This window comes from Mustela putorius, unplaced genomic scaffold, assembly GCF_011764305.1.
Source record: "Mustela putorius furo isolate JIRA1106 unplaced genomic scaffold, ASM1176430v1.1 tig00003836_pilon_pilon_pilon, whole genome shotgun sequence".
Lineage (NCBI taxonomy): Eukaryota > Metazoa > Chordata > Mammalia > Carnivora > Mustelidae > Mustela > Mustela putorius.
This window is the reverse complement of record NW_025421989.1, coordinates 7,835,240-7,848,194: the sequence shown is the minus strand read 5'-3', so window position 1 is coordinate 7,848,194 and position 12,955 is coordinate 7,835,240. Positions and strand designations below refer to the sequence as shown.

Sequence of the window (12,955 nt, the reverse complement as noted above, 5' to 3'; positions counted from 1 at the left end):
ATGGGGGATAATCATACTTTCCTCATACTGTGATTCCAAGGATCCAGATTTGCTATTCGCAAAGCATCCAGTTGAACAAAGGACCAGTGACGTGTGAGCTCAATAATTAGTGGGATTGTTATCGCTCCAAATAGTAGCCCCCACACCTGCAGCCCTAGGGCAGCCAGGAGCGTCCTGCGGGCTTTCCGTGCTGCGGCACCACGTGGGGAGAGGGCGTCCTAATAGGTCGAGCAAAGGCAATAGACTAACATTAGATGATGGATATAATGAAAAGCAGTTTCCTTAATCTCACACTCTTTTTGGGGGTATCCCATAACCAGAGGGATTGCAGCCTCCTCTTTTTGCATACTGACGCTTGAATAGAAAATTCATTTTAGAAATGTCTCTCTGTGGATACTTTTGAAGGGCCCTTTCCCTGGCTCCCTGATATCGAATACAGCAGTTCTTCAGGGAGAATATCAAAATGGCAGGAAAAGGACAAACCAGTCATACCAAGCTGAACCTGTTTTCATGATCACTTGATCCTCACCGTCCCTCCCTTGGCTTTCCCCCCTGCATTCACAAATCATCACGTTGTCAGTTCTGGCTGATATATCACTTTTTTTAAAAAAAATTTTTAAAATTTAAATTCAATTGGCCACTACATGCAGTGCATCATTAGTTTTTGATGTAATGTTCAATGATTCATGAGTTGCATATAATACCCAGTGCTCATCACGACGTATAACTTCTTGATATTCTTTGTAGGAGGGATCAAGGCTGAACGCAGTAGGAGGAGGGGTTGCCAGGCCACTCTTCTCTTTCTTCTCTGTCCTTTGTCATCACAGCTCCAGGCACCATTCCCAGCATCCCCAGGAATTCCTCATTTGCTGTTCTTCGGACAGGGTGTGTCTTCAGGCTGGGGGTTGTCTCTCTCTAGCTTACCTGGAGCAAGGAATAGGATCCTTTATTCTTCCTTGGGTCCCTCCCAACTACACATCCATGTTAGAGTTAAGAAGAAGGGGAGAAATTGTGGCCATGGAACAAAATGGTAATTCCATAAGTGGCACTTATGTTTCCAGTTGGGTTGCTGAGATACTGTGCCGCCCCTCCCCGCTCCCAGTATACTGACCTGCAAAATAAAATGTCTTTCCCCAAAGGCATAGCTGATGTGTCCATCGCTTTAACTGTATGTGTGGACAGAGTCAGCAGTGGCATGATGTGAGCAGGGCTAGTCAAGTCTTCACTTACGGGATACATGTGATTTGGGACAAAGAGGACCTTAAGCTTCTTCCCCATCTCTCCTTCCTGGTCCTAGAGTTTGATTTCCTGAATTGTATCTTTGTAGCCCCATGAGAAAACCTAGAAGAGAGACAACTCTAAACTATGTTCAGTCTTTATATAAACTATGTTCAGTCTATTTATACTGTAGTGTAAATAAAGATTCGAATTGGTACAATGAGTTCAGAAAATTATTGGGCACTGTCCAATAAAGTTAAAGACATGCATACCTATGACCTAGCAAGTCCGTTTCTAGATCTGCACCCTACACAAATGCATGTGCTTGTGCCCAAGGAGGTTTGTGGAAGGATATACAAGCAGTATGGCTTTCAGTAGTCCCAGACTGGCAAGGACACAAATGTCCATCACACTTGGAAAGATGAACAGTGGTAAACACACACAGTGAGATCCTGGACAGCAGTGGGTATGAACCAACTATGTCTACCTACGCCATGGAAGAGCCTTAAAACAATATTGAGTGAAAGAAGCACATGTAATAAAGTATACATAGGAATCATTTATATAAAGTAAGAAAACCGGCCACGCGGAGCTCTAGTATTTATGGATACTCAACTTCCTAAGAAGCAGTAGTTCTCAAAACAGGGGTGATCTTGCTCCCCACCCCAGGGAGTATTAGTCAATATCTGGGGACAGTTGTGGTTGTCACAGTTGGTGGGGGGAGATAAGGCTGGCGTCTAGTGGGTAGAAGACAGCCTCCACAGTCAAGAACTGTCAGTATGATACCAAAGCTACAAGAAACAAAAGCAAAAATAAACATGTGGGATAACATCAAAGTAAAAAGCTTCTGCCCAGCAAAAGAAGCAATCAACAAAATGAAAAGGTAGAAGGAATGGGAGAAAATATCTGCAAACCATGTATCTGATGAAGGGTTAACAGCGAAATAACTCAAGAACAAAACCAAAACCAAAACAAACCCAAGCAGTCCAGTGTAAAAACAGGCAAAGGACTGGAATAGACATTTTTGCAGGGAAGACAGACAGATGGCCAAGAGACACATGAACAAGTGGTCAGCATCACTCATCATCAGGGAAACACAAATCAAAACCACACAAAGATATCATGTCACCTGTCAGCGTGGCTTTTATCAAAAAGACACATGATAGCAAGTGTTGGCGAGGATGTGGAGAAAGGGGACCCTAGCACACTGTTGGTAGGAATGGAAATTGCTGCAGCCCCTGTGGAAAATGGATGGAGGTTCGTTAGCTACTGTATGATCCAGCAATCCCACTTCTGGATGTATGTCCAAAAGGACTGGAGTTAGGATCTCAAAGAGATACCTGCCCTCCCATGTTCATTGTAGTATTATTTACAATAGCCGAGATATGAACACAGCCTAAGTATATGTCTGTAGCTAAATGGATAAGGAAAGTGTAACAGCTCTCCACGACCCCCATCTCTCCCTGTCTCTTTCTCTGTCTCTCTTTCTCTCTCCCTCTCGTGTGTGTGTGTGTGTGTGTGTGTGTGTGTGTGTCTGTGTGTCTGTGTGTGTGTACGTACACATATTTCAGCCACAGCAAAGGGAACTCCTACCACTGGCAACAACATGGACGGACCTCGAGGCCATTATGCTAAGTGAAATAAGTCAGAGAAAGACAAATATTGGTGATCTCACTTATATGTGGAATCTAAAAAAAAGACAAGCAAATTCATAGAAACAGAGAGTACAGTGGTGGTTGCCTGGGTGGAGGAAATGAGGAGATGATGGTTCAATGGTACAAATTTCCTTCCAGTTATAAGATGAAGAAGTTCTAGGGATCCAGTGTGTGGTGCGGTGACTGTAATTAACAATTGTATGTTGTATATTTGAAAGTTTCTAAGAGAATAGGTCTTAAATGTTCTCACTACACACACAAGATATGGTAACTATGTGAAGTGATAGAAGTATGAACTCATCTTATTCTGGTAATTATTTAAATAAATATTTAAACTTAAATAATGTTATATGTTAATTATATCTCAATAAAGCTGGTCGGGGAGTGGAAGATTATTGGTTCCCAAATGTCAACAGTGCTAGGATTGAGAAGCCCTGCTATAAAAGGGAAGCAAAGAAGTCAAGTCCATAAAATATAGGGCAGTGTCTGCCACCGGGAGAGGGCGTTACAATATAGCCGAGGGACTTGGGACTCTCTGAGACACCAGCGGTATTCTCTCTGTTGACTTCAGTGATGGTGATCATGGGCATATGTTTTGCAAAAATTCATTAAGCTACACATTGTATGTTATCAATTTTTTAAATTCAAAATTTGGAAGGTATTCTAGCAGGTGGATTGACAAGACAGTAGGATGGAAGAGTATGGGCACTGGGTTTTAGGGAAGGGGTCCCCCCACCCAAGAGGGTCTCAGAGCTACTCTGTGACAGGGCAGGGCCTCCAAGCGGGGCCTTCTCCTGCCAGCCTACATAGGTTTTAGTGCCCAGATGGCCCTGAGCTCCTCCTAAACTCTGAAGCTGAATTTGCTTCCATGGGCTTGGGTAAAGTTTTCCTGAAAAACTCATCACCCCTGGGCTGGCACCAAGTGTGGAAAATGTCGACTCAGCTTATAGGCAGGCAGAGTGAAGGCCAACAGGGGTTTTAATTTCAGTGTGCTGTGGTGGCGAGGACCGCCCTTAGTCCCGAAAATGCTGGAATGTTCAAGGGGCAGGAAGACAAGGAAATTCCACTGTGAGGATGACACATGTTTATCTTAAAAGTGATGCTGGTAGAGGAACTCCTAGAGATGATTTCTGAGTCCTCTCTGGGGGAAATGATAAACATCAGAGCAATGTATTATTTTTTTGAAAAGGTGACTAACCAAAAGAGAACATTAGCCACACCGTCTCTTAACGTAACGAGCAAGCGGCATGAACTTCAGCCTCCGCTAGGGGAGGGTTCGTGTGCTTGGGGTCATCTCCCATAGTCACCCAACAGACAAAGATCGGAATTTCGAAACCACCTGCCATGTTAAAATGTAGTCTAAATGACCTAGGACAATACCGGCAAATTGTATGCCCTTAAAAATATTTACTGAATGAGTGACCGAGTGAATAAATAAACACCATGGAGAGGATACTTAGGAGCAGAGGTGTGCAAATAAGACTTTTTGATTGGAGCGGTGTTTAAACTATGCCTTGAACTATATTCAGATAGAAATAATGTGTGGAATTCAAATTGTTTAAGACTTAATAGGACTTTTCAAGTTTGGCACAATCTTCTAGGTCCCGTCTTGAGTCTTGAACGAGCAGACTGAGAACTGAAAAGGTGTGGCATTCTCTCTGAGGTGAATTTCATGTCTTGCAGCATGAATCGATCCTTTCCTTTCTCAAATGCTTTGTCTTATCTCCCCAGACCTTTCAAACACGGAAAAGCAGCCCTGTTGCACTTAAGAATTTAACTCTGACTTAGCAGTGACAATTTAGCAAGAAATATGCCAGCAGGCAGAAGTCATTCCTAGAATGTAAGCACGCAGTTCGGGAATGATGGAGTTTTTCTGGCTTACGATAATGCTGTTTCGTGACAACACATTTTTCAAAGGTGGCACCCCAGCAGTGTGAGGTGAGCCAATTTAACATGGGGGTGCCTTACTCAGGGGTAATGATCAAAGCACTGTTGTTAAGGTGTTTTTTAAAAAATTTATTTACTTATTTGAAAGAGAGCATGCACAAGTTGGGGGAGGGGCAGAGAGAAAGAGAGAAGCAGACTCCACGCTGAGCAGGAAGCCCCATGCAGGGCTCAATCAATCCCAGAACCCCAGGATCATGATCTGAGCTGAAGGCAGAGGCTTAACTGATTGAGCCACCCAGGCACCCCACGGTTCAGGTTTTTAAATCCAGGGACATACCTTGTATTGTTTATGTATATTAATAATGAACCCGTTTCTGTAGGGCAAAGGATTTTTAGCTTTGGAGGTTCAGTGGCCAGTATGACAGAGAGAGAAATCCTAAAGCTGGAGAGTTCAGCTTTCTAAATGGACCACGGTGAAGCGAAGGTCCCTAAACGGGTCCCGGCTTCATTCTCTGAAAGATGCCGCGTGGCGAAGCCGATGCTAGTTCTCTGCCTTATCCCACGGGTCTTCGCTGCCAGAGCTCTAAGGCTGCTTTCCGCAGCAGAGCAGAGCCGAAGTGAAGAGGGGACTTGAGCATATCATTTTTCCAGCTCTGCCTTGGAGGTGTGAGGAAGCAGGGAGGGCCTCCAAGGTGAGCAGGCGAGCTCTGGTCTCCCAGGCAGCAGAGCGGAAGGAGACCTGTGCAGCGTGGACTGCGGAGGGACTGCCGGGGGACTGCGGAGGGACTGCCGGGGGACTGCGGGGGGACTGCGGGGGGACTGCGGTGAATGGTGATGTGGACTTTCTTTCAAGACAGGCGGCAACACGCTGGTCATAAGTTCCCGTTTGGGACAGGGCACTGGTTTAAAGCTTATTTTTATGTTACTACAGTATAAAATACACATAGCAAAGGGTGTAAATTACAGGAATCTGAACTGGAGTGCTCAGTGAGATTTTCCATGTGGGTGTCCTTGGGTAAGGTGTCTGACCGATGAAGATACAGAACGTCTCCAGCACCCCGAAAGGTTCCCTTGTGCCCCCTTCCCAGTCAGTACCAACTCCCTATCTTGGTAATAGATATTCATTTGTTTATATTTATTTCCTTGTTTATTTATCCCTGTTGTGGCTTCTGTAACCATAAGTTGGTCACAGCTGCCTATTTCAGTTCAACGTTTGAATTTCAATTCCGGAATAAGTAAATAGAATCATACACTGTGTCCTATTTTGTGTATGACTTCTTTCAACATTTGTGAGAATAATCCATGTCATTGTGTGTGTCAGTATTCTCTTCTGTTCATTGCTGAGTAATATCCCATTATATGAACAGACCACCATTGGTCCATTGAGGAGCTGTTGATGGGCATCTTGATTGTTTTCATTTTAGCAAATCTACCTGAGGATTTTAAATATCCTCGTAGGTGAGGAAGCCATTGGCACCCATTTCTCTATGTGTCTGGGAGTGGAATTCCTGGATCAGAGGGCAAGCTTGTAATCAGCTTTAGCAAATGTAATCTTAGAGCTTTCCAGAAAGATGAATGGTCATGGGATTATCTGTTCCTCAGGATACCTGTGCCCCTGGCTTCACATTCCTGGTTGTTGTTGTTGTTGTTGTTGTTGTTTTTACAATGTCCATATTTACAATTATGATGCCATTGTTTTCAAAATATTAGTTGGGTGGTTCATCCAACTGAATTGTAAGGGTTCAGACACGGGGGACACATCTTATTTCCCTTATTCCCACCTGGTGCACCCACACAGAGCGCAGGAAGTGCTCCTGGCCAAGTCCAGCACCGGGGGAACCCTGAAGAATGGAGACAGGCCACCCAGAAACCCGCCTTTCCCTGGGTAGCTACCCGTCTTGGGCTTTGACGGATGGATTTCACTGGGTCTGGAGTCTCCACACTGGCCTCAGACCCTGCCTTTGTGTGGACTTAGCTTGTGGGGAACCTCAGGTAAATCACAGAATGCCAGGCCGAGGGAGGGACCTCTGGGGTGTTACCAAGTGCACACTTCCACAAGGGATTGTACAGCGGAGGCCAGTTTTCAGTGGTGTGAACCTCCAGTGTGTTCTAAAAATTATTTGGTTCATCTGGCAGCATTTGCAAGGAGTATACGTTTCTTCTGTTTCCAGATTCTTGCGGTGCTCTTTTCTGATGTGCACCTCAGAACTAAGGCACAGAAAGCAGCGACCCCAGCCCCCAACTCCGGTGCAGCCCGGGACCGACACCAGCCGCTGCGTCCCGGCAGGTTCTTACGCGACTCCCGCTTCCCGCGGGGTTCCTCAGACAGGCCCAGGTCCCGCAAGCTCTCTGGGACTCAGTTTACCCAAAGTGGCGCGGTCAGGCCGGCAGCCGGCCGGGCCTTCCTCAGGCCTTCTTCAGCTCCCCCGAGCTGCATTACTTGGCCCCTCTCAGGCCTGCCCTCTCCCGGGGTTCCCGCCGTCGAGACTCTCGCAAAGGAGGGCTTTCCAAACACCAAAACTCCGCCCTCGCCGGAGCGGGTTCCGAATCGCCTTCCAGCGACAGGCCCACACCCCTTTCAAAGTTAGCGAAAGTCGCTCTTTCTTGGAAACCCAAGCTCGCCCTCTCGCTGGTGTTGAGGGCTTCAGCAGCCCCAGCGCTGGCAGCGCGGCTCCCACGGGCCTGGCAGGGGTGGCGGGGCAGGAGGTAGGAGCGCCGGCCGCCCTGACACCTGTCGTGGGCGCGCTCCGTCGCTGCAGCCCCCAGCAGCTGGCGGCTGCGGTGGCTGCCGCGACAGGAGCCCGCCAGGAGCGGAAGGAATTAAGCACCCGCCCATCCCATCTGACTCGGCCGCTCCCCTCTCCTCCTCCCCCACCTCCTCCCCCTCCTCTCCTCCTCCTCGCCCTCCTCCTCCTCCTCCACCTCCCTCTCCTTCCTCTACGCCGCGGCCGCCACCTCCTCCCGGTCCCTGTCAGCCTCTCGGCGGGACGCTGGTGCCTGCGGGCGTTGCGGCGCGCTGGGGGCGCGGGGAACGGGGCTCGCGTCCGGGGGCTGGCCCGGGATGGCGGTGAAATAGGGGGACCTCGGAGAGGCGCCGCGACCCCAGGCTGTGCTCAGGGCCTGTCACTCCTTCTCAGTGGCGACATGGGGGACCCGGTACACCGCCAGAAACCGCAGCTGCACTACGCGGTGAGTGTCCCGGCGCGCACACGGGCGACAGGGGGCGCCACTTGGCCGGCCTGGGAGGGGACAGCTTGGGGTTGACGGGACCAGTGTCTCCCCAGAGGTCCTCGGTCGGGGGTTAGGGTGGTGGAAGGCGTCCTGGGCGTCACCCCCGAGCGTCACCTGCTTAGAAACTCGGCTGCACCCTAGAAAGGGAGCCCCCAGCCCTGAAGCCCGCGTTCCTTTGCCCCGCGCGGTGGACACGGCGTTCACGGCCAGAGGCTGAGTCCTGCCGCCGCCTCGCTGGCCAGGGCTGAGAAACGGGGCTCCTGGGGCCCAGGTTTGCCCGCTCAACCTTAGGTCAGATATGCGGCAAGAAGGAGAATAGAACTGGCGGGGAGGCAGGGCTGCTCCGCGATCTGAGCGTGGGGCTAGTGGATTCTCCGGAGAAAATGCAGCAGGGCACTTTGGGGTGCAGCCGGTTTGCTTCTGGAAAAGAGGGTGTGCATCTCCCTCAGAGTTCGTGGCGGGACAGAATGTCGCACATTATCCGATTAACACAAGGTGATGCCAGGGGGTCTTCTGCCAGTGGCTTCTCTCCTCCCTGTTGACTCAAATACTCCTTAGATATTTACCGGGGGCTTTGGGCTAACTGAGTGCCATGCACTGCGTGGACTCTGCTCGGGGGTCGGCAGGACACCACAGACTCAAAGCTCAAGGGCTTTTCCTCTTTTAAAGTAGGAGTCAAGGTTTCAAGGTGAATGACGGACCGGCAAATCCAGATTCCAGATTGAGTTTATTTTTGAGAGAGAGAGAGAGAGAGAGAGAGAAAAGATGTTTTTGAGGAATGAGTACTACTCCTGAAGATTCTGAATGCCGCCTGCAGGGAGCCGGCAGGCAGCAGCCTTAGCTCACCGCGGTGTTCGTGTTTGGACATCTATTTTCCAGTTGTAAGATGTGGTGTTTTGAGATGGGCCATTGCAGTTGTCCTGCCATCTGCTACTTTACCGAGTTGTCTTTGACCTGACGTTCACTGCTGAAATTATACATGCTACTTTAAAATCGGAGAGAAGCAGGCACAAATTTAAGAATCATCAGTATTTATAATTAGTCTGACAGTTATCTGTCTGGAATTCCTGTCCTCCAAAATGCCCTCTCCACATAAAAAAAAAAACCCACTAAACTAAGAAAATATATATTTTATTTAAAGAAAGGAGTGGAGAGTGGACAGGAGTTGTAAATACAGAGGTCCTGGTTCTTGTTGCCAGGGATGGTCCTGGATCAGCTGGGGGCCACTGGGCTAATCTGGAAGCCCTACACTTTCATGCCGATGCGTTGGGAGGAAAAAAAAAAAAAAGAGGACCTGAATTAGAAAATCATCAGGGTCCCTACCGGTGAACATTCTAGGAATCTTATGATGGCTTTCTCTAGTTTTGCCATTAACTTGCCTTGAAATGACAGCTGAAACACTGGTAAGTTACTAATGCTCGTTTTTGTAGACACTCGTGGCTCAGTGATTTTCCTTTTAAAGTGATATTAAGGGTAACCCAGTTTTGGCAGAGGTTTCCTCGTACTGAAGGTTCTGGAGTCTGTGCTCATTACACCCAGTCGACATTTTACCCCACCACCTTTTCCAGATTTTGAACTGTGTGCTGATGCCCTTTGATTTGCAATCTGAGGTCTCTATGCCATTTCCAAGGTGGAGGAGGAAAGGTGAGAACCTTACTTTAAAAAAAAAAAAAATCTATCCATTCTACAAATGGTTATTGCCTCAGTTAGGCAGATGCATCCCCAAACAATTTAAAAACTATTTTCATTCAGCTGTCTCATCCTGCTAAAAGCATAAACTTAGAGTCAAGCTAATGCTGACATCTCCTCTTGTGCTCTGAAGATTCGCTGATGGACTAGCCTTTTATTCAAGCACAGATCACCACATGCCTATTTTCTGATTTAGGGCTATAAAAAAGAAGATTCCAGAGGGAATTTGTTGGCTTTCAGGTTGGAAGAAATCACCCGGGGTCCTCTAGAAGTTTCTCATGCATACTTAAGGGTGATAAAGCAGCAGCATTCAGCAGCTCTGTATCAGTCACAAGTCAAAAGAATGTTCTTTATTAAGTGTGACCCATTGCTTTTCATATCAACCCTCTAAAGCTTAACATCTCTTCTAACACTGCTCTCTTCGTCTGCTTCCCCCATCCTGGTTTAAGTAATTCCAAAAGCTCATTTTGCCTTTTAGCACAAAGAATCCACTTCCTTGGCGCTACGTGGTTCTGCCCCGCTGTGTATTACCGTATCTTAGTACCTCCTGCCTACCCTGAGATGTAATCCAGGGGGCAAGTATTTAATGTTCTTCCTCCGGAGCTTTTTCATTTGCCCAAGACGAGACTTCCCGTAAGAAATCAGTGGCTCACATTTTGTTCACTCAACAAACATTTGTGAAGTGCCTATTGTGCGCCTGCCATTTGGTCTGTTTTCTAAAGGGACGATTGAATAGTGAAAATGCCAAGAGTTGCCACAACACTTGCTCATGTTTTTACATGGTCATAATAGTCTTCAGTAGACACGAGCATTCTCCATTTGCATAATGTGACAGTTTTCCAACGTATAGCACCACGGTCTTCTTGTTTTCATCATCAGAACAAAAACGTCCCTAGCAGCTAATGCTGTCCTCCCAACCTTTCCTCCCGCCGTTTTCCCACATTTGATTTACGGTGTGACTCCGCCCTTCCCGCTGGGCCTTGTCCTTCCCGCCTTCTGGTGACTTGGTCAGATTTGCATTCCATCTGCACGGAGCCCAGGATGGCGTTGAGGGTGAGCAGGAGGCAGCGTGCATCCTGGCGGTGGGGCCAGGGAGAGACGAGAGAACGCCCTGCGTGTGACGGCAGCTGGGCCGGAGGTGGAGAGCAGTTAGCGTGTTCGAGAGATACTTAGGACAGCGAACCAGCCGGTCTTCGTTTGGACGGGCTATCGAGATGCTGGAGTATGACGGTCACAGACGGTGTGCATGGATCCGTGATTGCCTGGCAACACTTTCAGAGAAATGGCAGGTCATAATAAATACCTCCTTATTGTCGTCTTATACAACTTGTGAAGTGTTTGGGTATGGGCTGTGTCGAATCCAACTAGTGGGTTAGACAGGTTTTCTATTTTGTGTTCCTTGGAAACCCAAGCCTCAGTGGTGGGGTTCAAGGTGGCACAGGTGTGGCTGGTGACAGAGTGGAGTGCTCTCTCCAAGCGCCCTGATTTCGTACAGCTCATCTGACTCATTTAGACGATTGAGATAGATGAGCCGAGTTGCCCTTCCTCCTCCCTGTTCTATCACCATAATAAACCAACAATCAAATATTGTACCTTCGTTGACTTACTGTGACCGTCCACGTTGTTGAATTGCATGGCCAAGTAGCTCTTTAATTGAACAGGTATAGACAAAATCCCAATTTTAAGATACCTGTTGAGTTCAGTGCTGTGTCTTTATGTCTTTCTTGGGGTTTCTTAGCCTCAGCAAAGTGAGCATTTGGGGCAGGATGATTTTTTGTGGTAGGAGCTGCCCTGTACACTGTGAGATGGTGAGTGGCCTCCCCGGGTTCTAGTCATTAGATGCCAGTGGCACTCCTCCCCCCAAGCTGTGACAACCAGAAATGTCTCCAGACATTGCCACATGCCCCCTAGAGGACAAAATCGCTCCCACTTGAGACCCACTGGTGTGCGTGTGATTTTCATGCATGCTTTTGAGAAGAGGTGACAATTACCACATAATAAGAAGATCTAAAAAGAGGAAACATGGTAAATGTTATGAGTCTTATGTATGTTATTCAGGGAACATACAGAACTTGAGTGACAGGCCGACACAGAGGCTCAGAGAGAGGCTCAGACCCTGGGGGCAGAGTAATGGGTCACCTGGTTTCAGCGATCATGGCTTTAACAGTGTCTTCCTGCTCTTGCTGACCCTGAAAAGTTAGGTTGCTTGGCCTGGCTTAAAGAGTAGGTTAATCTACCTTCCCCAACAGTCCCCATATGCGTTCTTCCGTTAAACACAAACAAAATATTACAAACCTTGATTGTCTGCCAAGATCATGGAACAGGTCTAATTTCATGACAACTCACGCAGTTAAGTACAGTGACTCCTCCAGCAGAATGCCTGCGCTGAGCCGTAGTTTTAGAGCAAGGTATCCGGGGCACTTTCGAGCTGCTCCTGAACAGTGTCTCCGAAGCAGCTCCCTGGAGTCATGCTCTTCCTTTCACCCCGTTCTACGAAGGGGAAACGAGGAAGTTTCAGGAGGCCCCTGGCTGAGATAAATCGGTCCGTGGGGTGATGTGTGTTCTGTTCACTGAGCTGTGCCAAAAAGCAGGGGGATTAGACTCTGACTTGACACTGATCCCTGGGGAGTCCAGCTGTCAAGGTGTAGCCCTTGGCGTCCCTCGGACGGTCTGCTGCCGAGCTCCTCCATTGCTCCCTCACTTCCTCTTTGGTGCGATTGCCCCGCCGTCTGTGCTCTCGACCACAACCTCGACGGTAAATGCTGACTATTCCCTGGCTCTGTGTGACCCCTCCTTAAGGAAGCCACAGGAAGGGCTAAGCTGCCTACCCCGAGCGGGAGCCTCTCTTTATCGCAAACGGTTAAGATCTTACTCTGCAAATTGCCAGATTTGCTCTCTGTGAACATTCGATTTCCAAAGACTTGGAAGCTATTGAGTTCACTTAATAATTCAGAGACACCGATTATAGGACATTCTTTGGTAATTCTGAAGACACCCTGAGCTGTTGCAGGGCCGAGCTGATACGAATTGGTTATCACCCATCAGCACTACGGGTGTAGACATCTTAAGAAATTGAGCAGGACTGGTACTGACCTGCTATATGGCCCAGAATTCACCTTTGTAGCTCTCTGCTTATTGTCTGTCTCCTCACAAAAGCTAACGTTTTGCTCATTACAACTAAATGGGAAATTATTGAACCCCCTTAATTCACAGCTCTAATAATTGTGGATACCTTTTCCAGCCTCACCCCAACCTCACAACGTGCTCTCTTTTCA

General features: G+C 48.0%; 1 protein-coding gene across 3 annotated transcripts in view; it reads left to right on the top strand.

Annotated features, from left to right (window-relative positions):
* ARHGAP6 (Rho GTPase activating protein 6) overlaps positions 1-12,955 on the top strand; it is a 481,290-nt gene that overhangs the window by 224,089 nt on the left and 244,246 nt on the right. The window contains exon 1 of one of the 3 annotated variants that reach the window (XM_004758828.3): positions 7,242-7,949. The exons of 1 other annotated variant lie outside the window; for it this stretch is intronic. In XM_004758828.3, coding sequence (XP_004758885.3) covers positions 7,905-7,949 — 45 coding nt within the window. In that variant the 5' untranslated portion in view covers positions 7,242-7,904. Of the gene's footprint in view, positions 1-7,241; positions 7,950-12,955 lie in introns of those variants that run through there. One more of the 3 variants, XM_013059588.2, reaches the window with a different exon arrangement.